The sequence below is a fragment of the Lichenostomus cassidix genome, unplaced genomic scaffold, assembly GCF_008360975.1.
Source record: "Lichenostomus cassidix isolate B80296 unplaced genomic scaffold, HeHo_3.0 HiC_scaffold_43, whole genome shotgun sequence".
NCBI classification, from domain to species: domain Eukaryota; kingdom Metazoa; phylum Chordata; class Aves; order Passeriformes; family Meliphagidae; genus Lichenostomus; species Lichenostomus cassidix.
Genome location: NW_028147635.1, coordinates 4,149,921 through 4,170,331, shown reverse-complemented (window position 1 = coordinate 4,170,331; position 20,411 = coordinate 4,149,921). Strand labels below are relative to the sequence as shown.

The window sequence follows — 20,411 nt, the reverse complement described above, 5'->3', positions numbered from 1 at the left end:
GATCCCCCCACTCCTCCAGGAACAACCCTTCGCCTGCTGGGGAGATGCAAAAGCATCCGCAGTGAGCATTTCCCTGCCCTCCAGGGCAATTTCTGACAGCTCCCTGGCACTGCCTCTTTCTGTCTGTGTGCACACACGTGTGCCTGTGCTCTGGAAATGGGGGAGAAATGCTGCTCTGGGAGGTGTTGAAGTGTCTTGGATATCTGAGTGAGTTAGGCCTGTAAGTGAGGTTCAGTCATAAGGTATGAGCTAAGTGAAATGATGCTCAGAGTTGTTCTTTTGTTGTTACATTTAAGGTATAAGTTAAGGTTAAGGTAGAAGTTAAGTTCTGTTAAGTTTGAGGGCTGTTAAGCGTTCAGGCCATATTGCTTTTCTCCTTGCCCTCACTGTCCTTCAGTCACACGCACCTAAACACACACACAGGGACAGTTCTCAGGTCATTTCTGGTTTGATTACCTGGATTTGTTTGCATTTGTTGTTGCTTTTCTCCCTTGGTGTGCCTGAAATGTCCAGTCAGGAGCAGAGTGACTCTTGCCAAGGAACTTTGTTGTGCTGTTGCTTAATATTAAATCTGGTTTTTGCTGATCCCTTGCTGGGGATTTTTTAAGTGCTCTCAAGCCCTTGTTCATAAGAGGGTGAAGGAGCCCTGGGCCAGGCTCTCACCCTGGGGGACACGGGGATACTGCCGGGGGGACCCTGTCCCCCTGTCCCACCCCACAGGGCCATGTCCCCCCTGTCCCCGTGTCAGGCTCTGGGGGTCGATCTCGTGGAACTTCCTCTGGGGGAGGCTGTGGCACTGGGGGGCAGGAGGGACCTGGGGGGACAGGGGACCCTGCTGTGCACGAGCTGCGTTGGACTTGTCTGGGGGAACTGTGAGGGGGACTGGGGCAGAGTGACCTCGCCAGTGACCTCACACAGCTACCCTTTGATGTCACACAGCTCTCCTGTGATGTCACACATCACCCTGTGATGTCACACTTCACCCTGTGTTTCCAGCCCCCTCAGTGATGTCACACAGCCTTTGCTATGATCACATAATGCTGCCCTGTGATGTCACAGCCCATTCCATGATGTCACAACCTGCTCTATGATGTCACACAGCCGTTCCATGTTTTCACAGCCCCCTTTGTGATGTCACATAACCAACCTGTGGTGTCACAAGTCCACTCTATGACCTCACAGCCTGCTGTGTGATGTCATACAGCCACACTGTGATGCTACAGACCACTCTATGATGTCACATATCACACCCTGCTCTGGGATGTCACAGCCTGCTCTGTGGTGTCACAAGCCAGTCAGTAATGTCACACGGCCAACTCTGTGATGCCATACAGCCACTCAGTGATGTTACACAGCTCACTCTGTAACTGCACAGCCTGCTCTGAAGTCATGCAGCAACCCTGCGATGTGACAGCCTGCTCTGTGATGTCTCACAGTTCCCTCTGTGATGCCATAGCTGCTCCATGACCTAACACAAGCACCTCTGTGATGTCATAGCCCAATGTGTGAGCTCACACAACCTACTCTGTGATGTCACACAGCTCCTTTCTGACATCACAGCTGCTCTGTGGCTCTCTGACACAGCCCCAGAGGTGCCCATGGTTATGACACAGCCCCCTCTGGGCCATGGCACAGCCCCTGCCAATGCTGAGCACCTGTGAGCTCTGGGTGTGCCCTGCTGGTGTCCCTGAGATGGCCTGGCAGTGCCCCAGCCCTGCTGGGCTGTGCACAGGAGCTGCTCCTGGGCAGAGCTGTCTCTCTGCAGCGCTGCCGCTTGCCAGGAGCTCCTCTATGCCAGGAGCCCAGCCCAGCTCAGCAGCACAGCAGCAGCACAGGGACTTGAATGACCCTCGTGTGTTGGGGTGGATAATACCACCTCAGGAACTGCTGAGGAGCTGAGTGGTTCCAATACAGCAGAACTCCACTGGTGGGAGGCTTCTTAGTCCTCCCCTCTGGAGAATACGATGGTCCCTCCTCAAATTATGTAAATCCCCCCAGCTGTAACTTAACCCCTGATTCCATCCCTTCCTCCTTTGCATTGGTTGTGGTGTTCCCCCCGCCTCCTCTCCCCTGACCCTCCAGCCATCCCTTTAAATGTAGATGGCTGGGGTCTCTCACTCTCTTTCACCCTGGAACCCTTCAGAATAAACCTCTGGAACCTCCAGCTGACTGAGCGCTCTGAGTTCTTTGTCTCTGGTGACGCACGAGTTATCCAACTCCGTGGGTAAGTGAGAATCTGTGCCTTACACCGGCACGGGTGTGAGAAGGGCCTTTCTGTACAGCACCAGAGCAGTGCTGGCTGGAGTGATCTCTCGATAGCCATAGAGACACTTTCGGTAAACGCAGAGGCCTGGTTCCACCCCTCCTCCCCCTCCGCGTTACTCGTGGGGCTTTGGTGCTGTTTGCCTCAGACTCAGTCCCTCAGAGTGTGTGCAAAAAACTTCTCAAAAACTCAAAATGCTTTGAAACACTGAAGTCTCTTGTAGTTTAAATGTGTTTCACTAACAGACACAACTGAGAAAGTGTCCCCAGGCTGCAGTTAGAGCAGAACACTGCAGGCAGTGATGGCAGTGGGGACAAGCAAGGCAAAGGTGTCTCTGATGCTGAGCAAACCTGGATGTGTTTCAGGAATCCAAAGGGCCAAGCCCTGAGCCCCAGCCCCTGGCAAGGCAGATCCTGTCCCTCCCTCATTGCTCAGGGCTCTTCCCGGAGCACTGGGATGTGGGGATGTGCAATGCCAAGGGCAGGACCATGGGGTGGCCCCTGCCAGGCTGCTGGGCACGGACAAGGAGGCCATGAGGCCCCAGGGCTGCAAGGATCACTTGTGTCCTGCTGGCCTCAGGGCCAGGGACAGCAGCCATGGCCAAAGTGCTGCACAAGTTGGCTCTGTCAGGGCCTTGCAGCTTCTGCACATCCCTCTGCCCTCTCCAGCCCAGGCTGTCCTACGCTGTCCATGCCCTGTGCCTCTGTCCCTGCAGGCTGTTGTCATCCCCTGGCTGTCCCACCTCACTGGCCCTTCCTTCCCTGACAGCTCTGCGTCCTGCCTGGCTCTGCCTTGGCACACAAAGCCTTGGGCTGATCCAGACTCCTTCTGGGGAAGGTGTTGCACCCCAGCACTGCCCTGGCAGAGAAATTCCTTTTTCCTCGTGTCCAGTCTGGACCTCTCCAGCTGCCCTTGGTGCCATTATTTTTTCCTCATGCTTATTTCCACCATGAAGAAAAGCTCCACCGTCTGTGGAACCCTTCCAGCCCTCTCAGGCTACTCCTGTTCTGTCCTCAGTATCCACACAACTGAGCCCAGAGCCCTCAGCCTCTACCTGCTGCATATGTGATGAGGCCTCCAAACCCCTTCTTGTGTGTGCCATGGATCCCAGAGGGCAATTCCCGAGGCTCCCAGGTGCTGTTCTGCCGTGCCTCCCAAGGGAGCTGTGCAGGGCCAGGTGACAAGGTCCAGCAGCTGTGTTGGTTCTGCAGTGTCACAATGGTCCATTGGTCCCATGAGTTTCCATCCTGTCATCAATGGACTCTTTGGTTCCCCAGTGTCACCATGGTCTCCTTGGTTCCCTGAGGCCCTATAGTGTCACAATGGAATAATGGGTCCATGAGGTTCCATAGTGTCACCATGGTCTCCTTGGATCCACAGGGTCACAATGGACAGTTGTTTCCATGAGACCCTGTTTTATCACAATGTCCACTTGATTCCATGAGCTTCTGTACTGTCAGCAATGTTTCCTTGGTTCCAATGATTCCCTGCTGTGTCCCAATGGTTATTTGGTTCCGTGAAGTTCTTTAGTGTCACCATTTGTCTCCTGAGTTCCAGTGAGGCCCCAGAGTGTCACAGTGTCCCCTTCATTCCATGAGGTTCTGTAGTGTAACAATGGACTCCTGGGTTCCATGAGGCCTCACTGTGTCACAATGACCCCTTGGTACCATGAGGTTCCATCACAAACTTGTCCCCTGAGCTCTGCAGCTGGCTGTCCCAGCCTATTGCTCCATGTCCCACCTGCTCTCCTCAGGGCTCTGCCTGCACACAGGCCCAGGAGGAGGTTTCCTGTTTGTAAGGAAATAATGGAAAAGCCTGAGCAGGTTTCCTACACAACAAACCCCACTCGGGAGCCACATGCTCAGTACAGGCTGCCTCTGATGATGTCACCTTTCTACAAGGGACAATGTGACCAGAAGTGATCTCTGTAAGCAAAATTCTCTGTATCTTGAAGCAGAATTCTCTGTCCCTGTCCTTTCCCTTGATCTCAGTTGCAGATGGAAGCTGCTGGTGCCATTCTCACCTTTAACCCCTCTTTTGAATACAAACAGATGTGTCTAGCTGTGTTAAGCAGGTGTTGCTCAATGTTTATGCAAAGCTTTTGTGTTCCCAATGGAATCACAGAGATCATTGTGACACTTTGGGGCCACATGGAACCATGGAGACCAAAGTGACACTGCAGGGCCTCATAGATGAAGGGAGACCACTGGGACTCTGTGGCACCTCATGGAACCAAGGGGTCATTGTGACACAGTGGGGCCTCATGGAACCCAGGAGTGCATTGTGACACTACAGAACCTCATGGAATGAAGGGGACACTGTGACACTGTGGGGCCTCGTTGGAACTCAGGAGACCATTGGTGACAGAACAGGAGCTCATGGAACCTGTGGGGCATTGTGACACTGCAGGGCCTCGTGAAAGCAGCGAGACCATTGTGACACTGAAGAACTTCACAGAACCCAATATCCATTGGGACACAGCAGGGCATCATTGGAACAAAGGAAACATTGCTGACAGTATGGAAGCTCATGGAATCAAGGGGACATTGTGATAAAATGAGGCCTCATGGAACCAATTGTCCATTGGGACTTTGAGGATCCAAGGAGACCATGGTGACACTGTGGTACCAAATGGAACCAAGTGGCCATTGTGGCACTGGGGATCCAAGGAGTCCGTTGTTGACACTACGGAAACTCATGGAACCAATGGACCATTGTGACACTGCAGAACCAACACAGCTGCTGGACCTTGTCACCTGGCCCTGCACAGCTCCCTTGGGAGGCACGGCAGAACAGCACCCTGGGAGCCTTGGGAATGCCCTCTGGGATCCATGGCACACACTGCAATGAGCTGGAATGTCAGTTTCCTGCAAGGAAAAGATGTTTTAGCCCTTGAAGGCAAATCTCTCGAGGGGCTGAGAGCCAAGTGGAGCAAGATCATACAGTGACATTTTAGTGTCAGCCTGTGATGCTGAAGATGAGGCCACTGCTGTGACATGAGCCTGATTGACAAATGATTGGCCTCAGCAACTTGGGGACAAAATGTTCATCACAAAACTGCTCATCCCAGCAGAGACAAGACAGGGGCAGAGGAAAGGGGAGAGCCAGGCCCAGGGGACATGGCTGCAATGGTGATGGCTGTGAGGTCACTGCCACTGCAGCAGCCTGCTTGGCCCTCAGCTGACATTCTGGCCAGAAGCACTGTGAGGTCACCCAGCACATCAGAGAACCAACACAACAGGAATTCCATCCTTGGGGAGGAGAGGGGTTTCACTATGTCAGGTTGCACTATGCTGGGATGAGGCATCAACTTCACTGGAAAAACAATTGATGTTTTGTGCCAATCTCATTGTAAAATATTCCTTCCTTATAACAAATCTAAAAACACTCTCGTTTAGTTTACACATATTGACACTTCTTCTGTCACTGCAAGCTTTGGGAAGAAGTGACACTCCAATTTCCTTGCACTTTGACCCATATTTTTCCTTTCTCAAAAACCTCAGAGAGGACTCAAAAATCTCCCAAGAAGGGGTTTGGAGGCCTCATCACATAACCAGCTACATAGTGAGCTGTGTAACCTCATTGATTGGCTGTATGACACCACAGAGTGGGCTGTGTGACATTACTGACTGGCTTGTGACACTACAGAGCAGGCTGTGACATCCCACAGCAGGGTGTGATATGTGACATCATAGAGTGGTCTGTGGCATCACTGGTTGGTTGTGTGACATCAAAGAGCAGGCTGTGACATCACGGAATGGGCTGTGACATCACAGGGCAGCATTATGTAATCATAGCAAAGGCTGTATGACATCACAGGGTGATGTGTGACATCACAGGGTAGCTGTGTGACATCAAAGGGAGGCTGTGTGAGGTCACTGGGGAGGTCACTCTGCCCCAGCCCCCCCTCACAGCTCCCCCAGACAAGTCCAACGCTGCTTGTGCACAGCAGGGTCCCCCCTGCCCCCCAGGTCCCCCACAGCCTTCCCCAGAGGATGTCCCACGGGAGCCTGACACGGGGACAGGGGGGACAGGGCCCTGGGGGGTGGGACAGGGGGACAGGGACCCCCTGGCAGTGTCCCTGTGTCCTCCAGGGCGAGAGCCTGGCCCAGGACTCCTTCACCCTCTCACGAATGAGGGCTTGAGAGCACTTAAAAATCCCCAGCAATGCATCAGCAAAACCAGATTTAATATTAAGCGACAACAACAAAGTTCCTTGGCAAGAGTCACTCTGTTCCTGACTGGACAGTTCAGGCACAGCAGGGGAAAAAAGCAACAGCAAAACCAAGCAAATCCAGGCAATCAAACCAGAAATTATCTGAGAATTGGAGCTCTGTGCGTGTGTGTGTGAGTTCTTAGGTGTGTGTGACCAAAGGACAGTGAGGGCAAGGAGAAAAGGAATATGGTCTAAAAACTTAAGAGCCCTCAAACTTAACAGAACATAACTTCTACATTAACCTGAACTTACACCTTAAACTCAGCAACTTAGCAAAAGAACAACCCTTAGCATCATTTCACTTAGCTCATACCTTATGACTGAACCTCACTTACAGGCCTAACTCACTCAGATATCCAAGACACTTCAACACCTCCCAGAGCAGCATTTCTCCCCCATTTCCAGAGCACAGGCACACGTGTGTGCACACAGACAGACAGAGGCAGTGCCAGGGAGCTGTCAGAAATTGCCCTGGAGGGCAGGGAAATGCTCACTGCGGATGCTTTTGCATCTCCCCAGCAGTCGAAGGGTTGAGCTTGGAGGAGTGGGGGGATCGGCCCAGGGTCCCTCGTTGTTCGGGGATGCCCCGAGTGCAGCAAACGGGAGAGTTCCCGGCTCGGAGAGGCCCCACTCAGAGGGAGCTCACTGCTCCAGGAGAGCTCCAAGGGGCTCCTTTTGGAGCCCTGTTGATAGGGCCTCAAGAGATGGGCTTTAGTCACAGCAATGTTCCATCCTGGCTGCACTTTGCATCAACAGTTTTCTCTGACACTGTGAGAACAGGGATATTGTGCCACTGAGGGGAGAAAAACAGTTCCCAAGGCTGCTCCTAAAGAAAGCAGGAGCTGGTTGGACAGCAGCAGTGCCTGGGAGCAGACAGTGTTTGTGATCAGCTGCAGAGGAGCTGAGCCCAGGGGCTGTTGGCCAAGGCTGAGGCCTAACGAGCATTTCTCAGATCCAGGGCTGCCCTGGAAAGGTGGTGGTGGGGATAATTCCCACCCTCAGGGTGCTCCCAGTTCCTCCCAGTATTTCCATGTCTGTGCTCCAAGTGCTGCTCACAGCCCTGATCCGTGGGGATGGGAATGTCCCTCTCCCTTCCCGGGGCAGTGTCACACCTGAGCCAGGTGTGCAGGGCAGGACCTTGCCCTGACCCCAAGCACTGTCCCACCTGCAGGATCTGCTTCCCTTCAGCCTCTTCCTCCTGCAGCCCCAAGCCCAGGTTGGTGCAAAACAAAGGGCACTGGCTCAGGGTCATCCCCCGGTGGGGGCTGTGCACCCCCTCTGCCCCCTCCCCAAATTCCCTTGTGGGGGAGCAGGAGCTGGGTCAGGAGCCCTGTGGGGAGGGAAAAGGGGGTGACACTGGGATGGGAGGTGTCACACAAACCACTCCCTGCAATATAAATGGGCCCAAGAGCCACCATAACCCCATTCCCATCTCCCCCTACACCCACCCAAATTCTCTCCAAGTCACACAGCCCAGCAAGGACCCCAAACCTCTCTCACAGAGCATGCCAAACTCCCTCTCAGCACCACAAATGCTCCCAAAAGCTACAAAAGCCCCTCCCAATCCCCCCAGGATTCCCTAAACCCCCTCCCACCCCCCATGGCACTGACCAGGAGAGGCTGGTGGACAGGAACATCCACAGCTAGGAGCAGCTTGGGCACTTCAGCAGTGATTTGGGCACTTTGGGGGGCACACCCCACATGGGGAGACCCAGGCCAGGGACTGGGACAGAAAACTGGAATTCCTGAACAACACATGGGCTCAGGTGGACACATTCTGCCAGCACAACTATGAGACTGTTGTCCTGTCCTCCAGCCTGGGCAGCCCCAGAACATCCAAATCCTCATGAATATTCCCCTGAACCCAACATTCACCCCCAAATGCACAGTAAAATGGTGCAGCTTTAGATCTCTTTGTTTAATTTCTTTATTTTACCTCAGCTTTGGTTGTTCTGACAAGGTAAAGAAGGAAATTATTCAGGTTGGAAAAGACCTCCAAGATCATCCATCATTTCTTGATGCCACCAGAAGAAACAATTACACAGCAGGTAACAATTTTTAGGGTGTAACATTAATAAATCAGCTCTTCCCAATGAATTTTGGATGTCAGTCTGAGTCCAGATGGATGTTCCTGCCCCTGTGTTTGTCCAGGTGGCCACAGGGAATCAGGAGGACATGGAAGCCACCAGCCAGGTGCCTTCCCAACCTGAGTATGTTAGTTTTGCTCAGCCCAGAACATCAGCAAGCTATCTTTAGCATCTAGGGGAAACTTAAACCCTTCGAAAGCTGTTGTGGTAGGCCTGAAGAAGTGGCTGAAGGGTTGGGAGAAAACTCACCCCTGTGCTCATGAGCTGGTTTTGCTTAGCCCAGTTTTTGCTACTGGGTGGGGTGGGGCACAACAATGGCTCCTGTGTGTCCTGAGTGAATGTTCTAGAAGTTTTCACCATGTCCAGCAGAGCCAATCTCTGATGGCTCTGAAGATGATGGACATGCTGCTGGCCAAGTCTGGCCCAATTAGAGATGTTGGTTACACCTCTGGGATATCATATTTAAGAAGAAATCAAAACAATGTGAGCAAGCACTTGTTTTTAGACAGAGGATGAGGAGGAGGTGAGAATATGTGAGGGAAAACAACATGGAGACACCAAGGTCAGTGGAGAAGGTGGAGGAGGCGGTGCTCCAGGCACTAGAGCTGGAAATCCTCTGCTGGCTGTGGTGAGGACCATGGGGAAGCAGGTTGTCCCCCTGCAGCCCATGGGGTCCACAAGGGGTGCAGAGATCCACCCACAGCCTGTGGGGAGGTGCTCACGCTAGAGGAGCAGGTGGATGCCTGGAGGAAGCTGTGATCCAGTGGGAGTCCCAGTGCAGGGAAAGGCCTTGTTCCTTGGGATGGAAACAGCCTGGCCTGGGCTCAGAGCTCTGAACCCTGTGGACAAGAACTCATGGGGCAGCAGATTCCAGCAGCTGCTGCTCGAGAGATTGGACCCATGGCAAAGAAGTTTGCAGAGGACTGTCTCCAGTGGGAGGGACCCCATGGCTAAGTAGAGGACTCCTCTCCCTGAACAGCGGAAGAAATTTTGGTCATGGACTGACCAAAAAAACCCCATACCCTGCCTGCCACAACCCCCTGTGCTATTGGTGGGAAAGAGGAAGGGGGGTGAGCAGAGAAAAAGTGTATTAAGAGCTTATCTTTAGTTCTCATTTGCCTCCTCTGACTCTGTGTAGGGTTAGGTTACCAATAAATCACTTTGCAACTTTAAGTTCTCAGCCTGTTTTACCCTTCACTGCATCCTGCCCAGTTCATTATCTTGACTCATGAGCCCTGTGTGTGTGTGTGTGTGTGTGTGTGTGTGTGTGTTAGGGTTTTTTTTCCTCTCTCCTTTGCACAGCTGCAGAAAGAGAAGGAGAAGAGAAGAGAGAAGAGAGAAGAAGAAAGGGAAGAGAAGAGAAAGCAGATTTCGCAGGTGCCTGACATTTGGCCAGGGTCAAACCACAACACTGGTTACAGTGTGTTAGGGTTTTTTTTTCCTCTCTCCTTTGCACACCTGCAGAAAGAGAAGGAGAAGAGAAGAGAGAAGAGAGAAGAAGAAAGGGAAGAGAAGAGAAAGCAGATTTCGTAGGTGCCTGACATTTGGCCAGGGTCAAACCACAACACTGGGTCACTGGCAGTGTGGGTCACCAGGGCTCTTCCCAATGAGGGTCCTCCGATGTTGGATGAATATGGAGCACTTCACAAAGCTCTTCCCCCACTCAGGGCACTCGCAGAGCTTCCCTTACCGGTGCCTCCGTCGGTGTCTGGTCAAGTGAGAGCTCCTGGAGAAGCTCTTCCCACACTCGGGACACTCATAAGGCCTCTCCCCGGTGTGGATCCTCTGGTGGCAGATCAGGGTGGAGCTCTGGCTGAAGCTCTTCCCACACTCCCCACACTCGTATGGTCTCTCCCCAGTGTGGACACGCCGGTGGGTGATGAGGTGGGAGTTCTGTTTGAAGCTTTTCCTGCAGTCAAGGCAGCGGAAGGGCCTCTCGTCTGTGTGAATCCGCTGATGACTGAGGAGTTCTGAGCTGGTTGGAAACCTCTTCCCACACTCGAAACACTCATAGGGCCTCTCCCCAGTGTGGATCATCTGGTGGGTGACAAGGTGGCAGTTGTGCTTGAAGCCCTTCTTGCACTCAGGGCAGCGGAAGGGCCTCTCCTCTGTGTGAATCCGCTGGTGCAGGAGGAGATTGGAGCTGCTCTGAAACCTCTTCCCACACTCAGAACACTCATAGGGCCTCTCCCCAGTGTGGATCCTCTGGTGGCAGATCAGGCTGGAGCTCTGGCTGAAGCTCTTCCCACATTCCCCACATTCATAGGGTTTCTCCCCAGTGTGGATGCGCCGGTGAGTGATGAGGTGGGAGTTATGTTTAAAGCCTTTCCTGCAGTCAGGGCAGCGGAAGGGCCTCTCCTCTGTGTGAATCCACTGATGACTGAGGAGATGGGAGCTGGTCTGAAACCTCTTCCCACATTCCCCACACTCATAGGGTCTCTCCCCGGTGTGGATCTTCTTGTGATGGATCAGGGTGGAGCTCCGCCTGAAGCTCTTCCCACATTCCCCACACTCGTAGGGCTTCTCGGTCTCATGAAGCTTCTCAGGAATCTCCAGCTCCGAACTCTGTCTGAAGCTCTTCCCAGCTTGCTGGCACAGGGTGGGTCTTTGCCCTTCAGAGCACCCTGGGCTGGGTTTGCAGCCCCTCCTTGTGCAGCATCTCTGGGGCTTTTCCTCCCAGTTGGATTCCAGGGTCATGGAGCTGCTCAAAATGGCCTCTTCCATGAGCTTCTGCCGTAAGGACTTGTCCTCCCTGATCTCTCTCCTCAGCTCATTGTCTGGGGAAGGAAGGACAAGGAGAGGATTTGGGATTTGACTCCATGCCAGAGGGAAGGGGAAGGAGATCCCCCCAATCCATCCCTACCAGGACAGGTTGTCCTGCAGCCAGGAGCAATGCTGGGCTGGGAGATGGAGGAGAAGAGAGCAGGAAAGGGGCAGTGACTTCCTCCTCACCTGCCTGGCTGTCCTGGGGCATCTTCCTCTTCCTCACAGCCTCCTCCTCCATCTGGCCAAGTTTTGGGAATGGGAAATCCTCGTTTCGGTGAAAAAAAGCTGTGAGTGCCTTGGGCTGGGGGTTTCTCCTGCCCAAGTCTATCTCTAGAAGTCACCGGGTGTTTTGTGTCTGTAAAATCCTCCTAAAATGAGTTCAGAAAAAGCATCCCAGGAGTTCCCCCTTTCCAGTCTCCTCTCTTTGGGGTTCTGGGGTTTCCCCATTCTCAAAGCTGCTGGGGCTACCATGGGTCCTGGGGATCCCCCTTCTCCTGGGTCCTGATTAGGGATGCTGTGGGGTTTTGGTGCTCCCAAGGGTCCCTTCTGCCCTGATTGTGCTTTGGCTCCAAGGGCTCCCAGGGTCCCCCTCTTCAGGCTCCCCCCACTCCAGGCACTCAGGGCTTCCCCCTCTCCCCATCACCCCTTTCAGTGTCACAGTTCCCAGCCTTGCCTCATCTCCAGCCTCCCCCACCCCTCCAGACTGCCAGGGGTCCCCCAGCTCCGGTATTGCCCCTCTCTGCTCTCTCCACTTGGGGAGTACAATGTTCCACCCTCCCAGCTATCTCAGGGATCCCCAAAACTGATGACCTGTCCTGCTGATAGCAGGCAATTCCCAAATGGACCCCCCAGTATTCCACCAAAGGTGCATTTATGGCTCAGCTTTGGAGTCCTGCAAGATCCAAACATCCCCTCTGGCCCAAAAAATCCCCACCAGGGGCATGCAAAGATATCTGGTGCTAACTTCCAGAATCTGCGAGTTCCAAACACCCCTCAAAAACTAACACCCTCCCAGAGACCCCCGACAGCTTTGGGGTGAGCTCCCCCTCCCTGGTGACCTGTGGAATACAGGAGGGGCAATGATCCCAGAGCCAGAGGTGCTGCAGACACAGTGGGTGGTGAAACCTCATGGTTCTCCTGCTCCTCCTTTTCCTGCTCCTCCTTTCTCTCCCTCCTCTTCCTCCCGCTCCTCCTCTGCTCCCACCCCAGAACCCCCTTCCCCACCCTCCTCTGCCCCACGGCTGCTGCAGCACTGGCTGCTGGGTGGGGGGAACCCCCCGATCAGCCCCAGGGATGGGCAGGGGGCTTGGGGACCCCCAGTGCAGATCCACCTCCCCCAGAGCCCCAGGGAATTGCTCCAGGGATCCACTGCTGGGGGACAGGGCTGGACCCCCATGGAACTGCCCTGCTTCCGTGCCAACCCCACCTTTCCTTCCCCTCTCCTCCCCTTTCCCATCCTTCTCCCAATCCACAGACCCCTCCCAACTCAATTTCTTTTTCCCATCGCCCTCCCGCTCTCTTTGGGGGTCCCAGCCCCCTCTTTTCCTTTGCTCTTCTGCCCTTGCACCATCATTCCCTCAATCCTGAAAATCCCCTCCCCTATGACTGGTTCTGGGGGTTCCAGTCCCCTCCTGCCCACTCTGGGGGTCCCAATCCCCATCTCGCTCCATTTAGGCTCCCAGCCCCACTTCTCACCGCGCCCCCCGCTCACCCCGCGGCCGGGGGGACTCCCAGCGCCACCAGTGCCACCAGTAGGGCCCCAGCTGCCCCCACACGCTCTTGCCGTGCCCAGCGCCGGTTTTGCAGGTGCCCAGAGCCCCAAAGCAGCCCAAAGCGCTCTGCCCTGGGGGGTCCCCAAAGCGGCCCCGCCCCGCGCGGCACTGGCAGCACCAGTCCGGAGCAGTGCGCAGCGCGGGCGGGCGGCATCAGCCGTGCCGGGCAGGGCCGGGCAATGCCCGCGGGGCTCCCCCCGCACTCGGCCCCCAGTTGCCGGGACAGCAAGGGGGGCCCGGCCTGGGCGCCCCCCACCTCCCCCCTCCCCAAATTCTGCTCCCGGGGGCGCTGGGGGCGAGGGGGGGCGCAGGTGGGGTCCAGAGGTGCCGGAGCCACGTGTCCCCCCGCTGCCAGTGCCACCCCCGAAGGATCAGGGGTACCCCAAAACTCCCTCACAGCTGCCGGATACCCCACAAGCCCCTAAGGAGTGGGGTTCCCCCGGCTTCATCACCCCTAACCTTCGGCTGCCTCATCCCAGGCCCCATCCCACCCATCCCCCTCCCACAGACTTCATCCCACACCCCAATCCACATCCCACCCTTCCCAGGCCTCATCCCATCCCTCCCGGCAGACGCCACCGGGACCCCCGAAAAACTGTCATCTAGGGGACTCCCCAGTATTCCCCCAAGGGGCATTTGCGACTCATATTTGGAGTCCTGCAAGATCCAAACATCCGCCCCAGTCCCCTCCCCCCACCACCCGCCCAACCCTCCCAGGAGCAACCAAAAATATTTGGGGCTCGGTTCTGAAGTTCGGCAAGGTCCAAAAATCCTCTCCACTTCCCAAAAAGAACCCCAGGCACCACCCAAGATATTTGGGCCGAGCTCCCCCTGCCCGCTCACCTGCGGGATGTCCCGGGGGGGCGATGCTCCCGGGCCGAGGGTTGCGGACACAAAGAACGATAGACACACGTGGTGATTCCTTCTCCTGCTTCTCGTGCTGCTCCTCCCCTCCCTGTTCCTCTTCCTCCCGCTCCTCCCCCTTTATCCCTCCTCTTCCTCCCGCTCCCCCTCTTCCATCCCTCCTCCCCACCCGCTCTTCCTCCTGCTGTGTCTCTCCTGCCCGCTCCTCCTCTTCCTTTTATTTCTGCCTCCCATCCCCGCTTTGTCTCACATCACCCCTGGTCCATCCCGTGCTCAGCAGAGCATCCTGTGCTCTGTCAGCACTCTCTGCTCCTTCGGGAAGGATTTGGGATTTCTGCCAGGCACAGACACTGAACCTCACCCCAAAGTGCCCCGGTGCCATTGCTGTCCCCTCGGCGCTGGGCAGCTGCTGTCCCAGGGGAAGCAGGGACACAAAGGAAGCCAAGTGCAGCCCAGCTGCCCGCGCTGATCCAGACAAGGTCCTGCAGAGCCACACGGAGCCCTCGGCTCCTGGCTGGGAACGGCTTGTGTTGTGGCTGCCCCAGCGGCCAGAGCGAGTCCTGGAGCTCCCCAGCTCCTGCAGCAGGACCCAGGTTCCACCTGCTCTGCCAGGCCCTGGCCAGGGGCCAGCAGATCCACTGGCTCCATGCAAAGGGGGAGGACAAGGATGCATTGGATGCAGCCCCCAAGGACCTCGAGCAAATTGTTCAGGAACATCCAGACCTTGACCTGATGTTTGCAAAGCTACAGCTGGCAGAGTTCTGTGGTTCAGGAAACCCAGCACGGGAAGAGGAGATCTACAAGGAGCTGCAGGAGAAACACCCTGAGCCTCAAAGGCTGTTGCACTCTAAATCTCTGCTGGAGAAAGTTCTTCCTCTCTGGAAAGAGATCCCGGGATGAGGTAAAAGCAAAGTTTGTGGCTTGTGACAAATTTTCCATTGCAGGAAGAGCAGAAGAGGAACTGCAGGTGGAGGTTGGGAGCCTGGGAAGGGGGGAGGGGTGTGCAAGGTGGTTTTTTAGGGTTTGTTTTAGTTCTCCTCCTCATACTGTGATTTGCTTGGGTTTGGGGGGTGTTTGGTCACTGCCCCACCCCAGCCACTGCAGCCTCTGCTCCAGCCCCAAAGTGGCTGCCAAGCCTTTGGCACCCTAAAAACCCCACCTGTGAGAGGGAGCAGAGCAGGTAAAGGCTGTGACACAGGTGTGACACTGACATGTCTCATAGCTCCAGAGCTCATAGCAGCTGAGATGGAGCTGGATCCAAGGCTGGGATTATGGATCTCTCCCTCCCTCCCTCTCTCTTCCCCTCTCTCTTCTTCTGACATTCTCTTCTCAAAATCTGGATAACTTGAAATTGAACATGTTATAGTTAGCTGTGACAGTGCTTTGTGAAATGCATTACTGTAATTCCAAGTTTAATATAAGGTATATGCTAAGTGAAATACTATTCTTCTGTCAAATTGTTAGGTCACCAGTTATAAATTAGGTTAAATAGAGTAAAGTGCTGTTCTTTTGCTAAGTTTTTATTTTTAAGATAGAAGTTAAGGTTAAGCTATAAGTTAAGTTCTCTTAAGTTTGAGGGCTGTTAATCTTTCAGGCCATATTCCTTTTATCTTTTTCCCTCACTGTCTTTTTGTCAGATGCACCTAAACACACCCAAACACACACCCACACCCACACCCACACACACACACACACACACAGATACTGTTCTCCATTCATTTCTGGTTTGATTGCCTGGATTTGCTTGGTTTTGTTGTTACTTTTTCCCCTGGTGTGTCCAATCAGGAGTTGAGTGACTCTTGCCAAGGAACTTTGTTGTGCTGTTGCTTAATATTAAATCTGGTTTTTGCTGATCCCTTGCTGGGGATTTTTTAAGTGCTCTCAAGCCCTCGTTCATAAGAGGGTGAAGGAGCCCTGGGCCAGGCTCTCGCCCTGGGGAACACAGGGACACTGCTGGGGGGTCCCTGTCCCCCTGTCCTACCCCCCAGGGCCCTGTCCCCCCTGTCCCTGTGTCAGGCTCTGGTGGTTGATCTCATGGAACATCCTCTGGGGGAGGCTGTGGCACTGGGGGGCAGGGGGGACCTGGGGGGACAGGGGACCCTGCTGTGCATGAGCAGTGTTGGACTTGTCTGGGGGAACTGTGAGGGGGGCTGGGGTGGAGTGACTGCCCCAGTGATGTCATATAGCTAACCAGTGATGTCACACAGCCACCATGTGATGTCACAGCCTTCTCTGTTATGTCACAACTCCTCTGAGATGTCACCCAGCAACCCTGTGATGTCACAATCCTGTCTGTGATGTCACAGCCTTCTCTGTGTCATCACACAGCCTGCTCTTAGATGTCACAGACAGCTCTGTGATGTTACACAGCCACACTGTGATGTCACATCCTGCTCTGTGATGTCAGACAGAGCCACCCTCCATGATGGCAGAGTCTTCTTTGCAACCACACAGCCCCCTTTGTGATGTCACAGCCCACTCTGTGTCACAGCCTGCTCCATGATGTCACACAGCCAACCTGTGATTTCACAGCCCAGTCTGTGATGTCACAGTCAGCTCTGTGATGTCTCAACCTACTCTGATTTCAGAGCCCTCTGTGACATCACAGCTCACTCTATGTCATGCAGCCACACTGTGATGTCACAGCCTGCTCTGTAATGTCACACATTCCCCTCTATGATGCCATAGCTGCTCCATGACCTCACACAACCCAGTCTGTGATGTCACACAGCTCCTTTCTGACATCACAGCTGCTCTGTGGCTCTCTGACACAGCCCCAGAGGTGCCCATGGCTATGACACAGCCCCCTCTGGGCCATGGCACAGCCCCTGCCAATGCTGAGCACCTGTGAGCTCTGGGTGTGCCCTGCTGGTGTCCCTGAGATGGCCTGGCAGTGCCCCAGCCCTGCTGGGCTGTGCACAGGAGCTGCTCCTGGGCAGAGCTGTCTCTCTGCAGCGCTGCCGCTTGCCAGGAGCTCCTCTGTGCCAGGAGCCCAGCCCAGCTCAGCAGCACAGCCACAGCACAGGGACTTGAATGACCCTTGAGGGGCTTTGGTGCTGTTTGCATCAGACTCAGTCCCTTGGAGTGTGTGAAGAAACTTCACAACAAAACAAAGTGATGTCGAAATAATGAAGTTCCTTGTAGTTTAAATGGGTCCCACTGAGGGACATGACTGAGAAAGTGTCCCCAGGTTGCAGTTAGAGAAGACCTCTGCAGGCAGTGATGGCAGGTGGGGAAAAGCAAGGCAAAGGTGTCTCTGATGCTAAGCCAACCTGGCTGTGTTTCATGAATCCAAAGGGCCAAGCCCTGAGCCCCAGCCCCTGGCAAGGCAGATCCTGTCCCTCCTTCATTGCTCAGGGCTCTTCCCGGGGCACTGGGTTGTGGGGATGTGCAATGCCAAGGGCAGGACCATGGGGTGGCCCCTGCCAGGCTGCTGGGCAGGGACAAGGAGGCCATGAGGCCCCAGGGCTGCAAGGGTCACTTGTGTCCTGCTGGCCTCAGGGCCAGGGACAGCAGCCATGGCCAAAGTGCTGCACAAGTTGGCTCTGTCAGGGCCTTGCAGCTTCTGCACATCCCTCTGCCCTCTCCAGCCCAGGCTGTCCCATGCTGTCCATGCCCTGTGCCTCTGTCCCTGCAGGCTGTTGTCATCCCCCAGCTGCCCCACCTCGCTGGCCCTTCCTTCCCTGACAGCTCTGCGTCCTGCCTGGCTCTGCCTTGGCACACAAAGCCTTGGGCTGATCCAGGCTCCTAACAAACCATGGCTCTGCCTTGATTTCCCTCTGGTCTAATGCTGTTCATTAGGAAGTTTTTTTTTAGTTATGGAGAAATATTTCAAAGAGCTTCTAATAAATCTCCATTCCTATTTTAAAGGGTGTATTTTTCCTGTTTAGAGAAGAGGTGATTGCAGCATTCTGTGGTTGTCATTGATCCAGGGTCTCCCCTAAGGAGGTCTGGCCTGGTCAGAGAAGCTGTGCCTTGAGTTCTGGCACAGTATGGACAACCTTGCTCCACATTCCTTAAACACACATCCTATCTCTCCTCTCTTACCTGGGACCTGCTCTCCTTGGAGAACTGGCTGCACTCAGGCTAAGGGGACTTCTCTTTTCTTTTTTCTTTTTTTTTTTTTTTTTGTTTGTTTGTTTGTTTGAAGCAATCTCAAGTGCCTTAGTTTCCCCCCTGAAAACAGACACTCTCCTCAATGGTGTGCCAAACCCAAGCTGCCACTAAAGAGGTTCCTCTTCCCCAAGGCAGAGCCCTGCAAGGAATGTTTTAGACACATAAGAAGTTCTACAATAAACCCTAATGCAGGGTTCAGTGAAGGCAGAATTAGACCAAGTGCTGAAGGGCAGACAAGCTTTGAACTCCTTGCAGCTCAAAGCACCCAGGGGATTGTTGAGAGGTGTGAGTGAGCCAAGAGTGAGGGGAAGGGAAATGCAGAGAGCCCTGGAAGTGCTTGTGTGCAGACAGGCTGCTGGGAAGGTGTTATGATCCAATTATTAAGGTTCTTTAGAAATACCTCTGCCCAAATTAAGGTACAAACGAGACCATATGCCAGTCAATAGTATGAGTTTTATTTGATAGAAAATATGAGAGAGAGAGAGAGAAGAAAAGAGAGAAAAAGAGAAGTAAGAAAAGAGCTGGGGGGACAGAAAGAGGGAAAGAGAAAATATTACTATCTGTGGATTTTAACGATGTTGCGTTGATTCTCTCCAGCCGGTCTTCTCGGTGGTGGTGGTCCCCCCAAAAGCACAGAATGCCATGGGTTAATATACACTCAGACCAGGGGCAATGTCCAGGCATGTCCCCTCGGGGGGACATGCAGCACATTTTGCTTGCATCACCTGCAGTCCTGTGGTGCAAGGCCTCTGGGGAGCACTTTGGGGGGTCTTTGATAGATTGTGACTCCTCCTCAGCTGCCTCTCACGTGAAAGTCCCGTGGATGTGGCCTGTGGGGTTGGGGGTTCCACAGCTGGGCCAGTTTGTGTAAACCTGGCTTCTGTGAGCTGTGCTCTGCCCCCACCCCAAAGTCAGCCGGGGATGATTCTCAGCACAGCTGGTGGCTTTGGCCTTTGTGTATGCATACCTTTCCCTCAGCTTGAGATGATTGAACAATAGGTTTCCCTTTATCTAATCTCAGCAGTTTGACTCAGTCCAAAGTCCCAGTCAGGTATCTTCAGGGAGGCTTCTTTGATTGTAGCTTCTTTATACACTTTTTGTTATAATGAGCAAAACTTTATATCAATGTTTGAGGCATGAACTATTTCAGTCTCTGACAGAAGGGCACTGCAGCCCTGCCCTGGGCCAGCTGTGATGCTGGATTCTCATGCCAACCTGCACTGGGCCATTGCAAGGGGCTGTTGCCATGGCCACTTCACTGAGCCCACGGCAGCAGCCCATTGCTCAGGGCTGGTGTCACTGCCCAGAGCCACAGGGGATCCATGGCTGGGGTTTGTGCCATGGCCACCTGCCCTGTGCCGCGCTGGCTGGGCAGGCGCCGTGGAACCAGCAGCAAAGCCCAGTGCCAGGGCCAAAGGCCAGGTCAGCCTGACAGAAAGGGTCAGTGCTGGGGACTGTTTCCATGGCAACCATCGCTGGGACACCAAACCTGGGTCACCTGTCATGGCAGTTGCCATGGAAACCCCTTGGAGGGACTGATGCCAGGGACACTTGCACTGAGACACTGCTGGGCTCGGGTGCCATGGCAACCACCATAGGGCATCATTGGTACAGAGGTTGCTATGGCAACCAGCACAGAGCCCCCTTCCTACTGTCCAGTGCCAGGACAACCTGCAGGAGACACTTTGCTGAGGTTGGGTCCATGGCCAACAACCTTTGCCCTGCTGGGATGGGGATTGTCACAGTCAGAAAGGAGCCTGTGGAGCCGTGGTGATGCTGGATGGCCATGGGGTGCTGCTTTGGGTGGGGCAGAGGGAATTTCCTTCCCAGGGCTTTCCTGGGGCTGTGCTTTGGGGCTGTGCTGAGCACAGGGTTGATCACACAGAGATGGTTTTGTTCTCGCTGAGCTTGCACAGAGCCAAGGCCTTTCCTGCTCCTTGTCCAGCCATGCTGGAGAGGGGCTGGGGGTGTGGGGGAGGTTGGGAGGGGACACAGGGGGACAGGTGACCCCAAGTGACCCCAGGGATATCCCAGACCATAGGACATCACACTCAATGTGTAAAGTGGAGGAACAAGGAGGAAGGGGGGACATTTGGAGTGATGGTTTTTGTCTTCTCAGGGATCACTTGGGCAGGAGGGGATCCTGTTTTGCCAGTGGTCAGGGTCAGCACCAAAGACACAGACAGCAACTGAAGGAACAGTGTAATTTATATAATGCAAAAGTACAAAGAATTACAAAATATAAGTTCAACAATGTACAAAATCATTTGCAAATTATCACAACAGGAGAAGTTCAGCAATGCACACAATCATCACTACCAAAGATT

The 20,411-nt window shown here is 54.3% G+C and overlaps 1 protein-coding gene across 1 annotated transcript in view; it reads right to left on the bottom strand.

The window, feature by feature from the left end:
• LOC146421242 (uncharacterized) overlaps positions 1–14,050 on the bottom strand; it is a 117,253-nt gene extending 103,203 nt beyond the window's left edge. Inside the window, 4 exon segments of the mRNA XM_085047690.1 lie at positions 10,257–10,895; positions 10,974–11,343; positions 11,519–11,597; positions 13,948–14,050. Coding sequence (XP_084903816.1) covers positions 10,257–10,895; positions 10,974–11,343; positions 11,519–11,570 — 1,061 coding nt within the window. The 5' untranslated portion in view covers positions 11,571–11,597; positions 13,948–14,050.
• Positions 14,051–20,411: the final 6,361 nt, after the last annotated feature.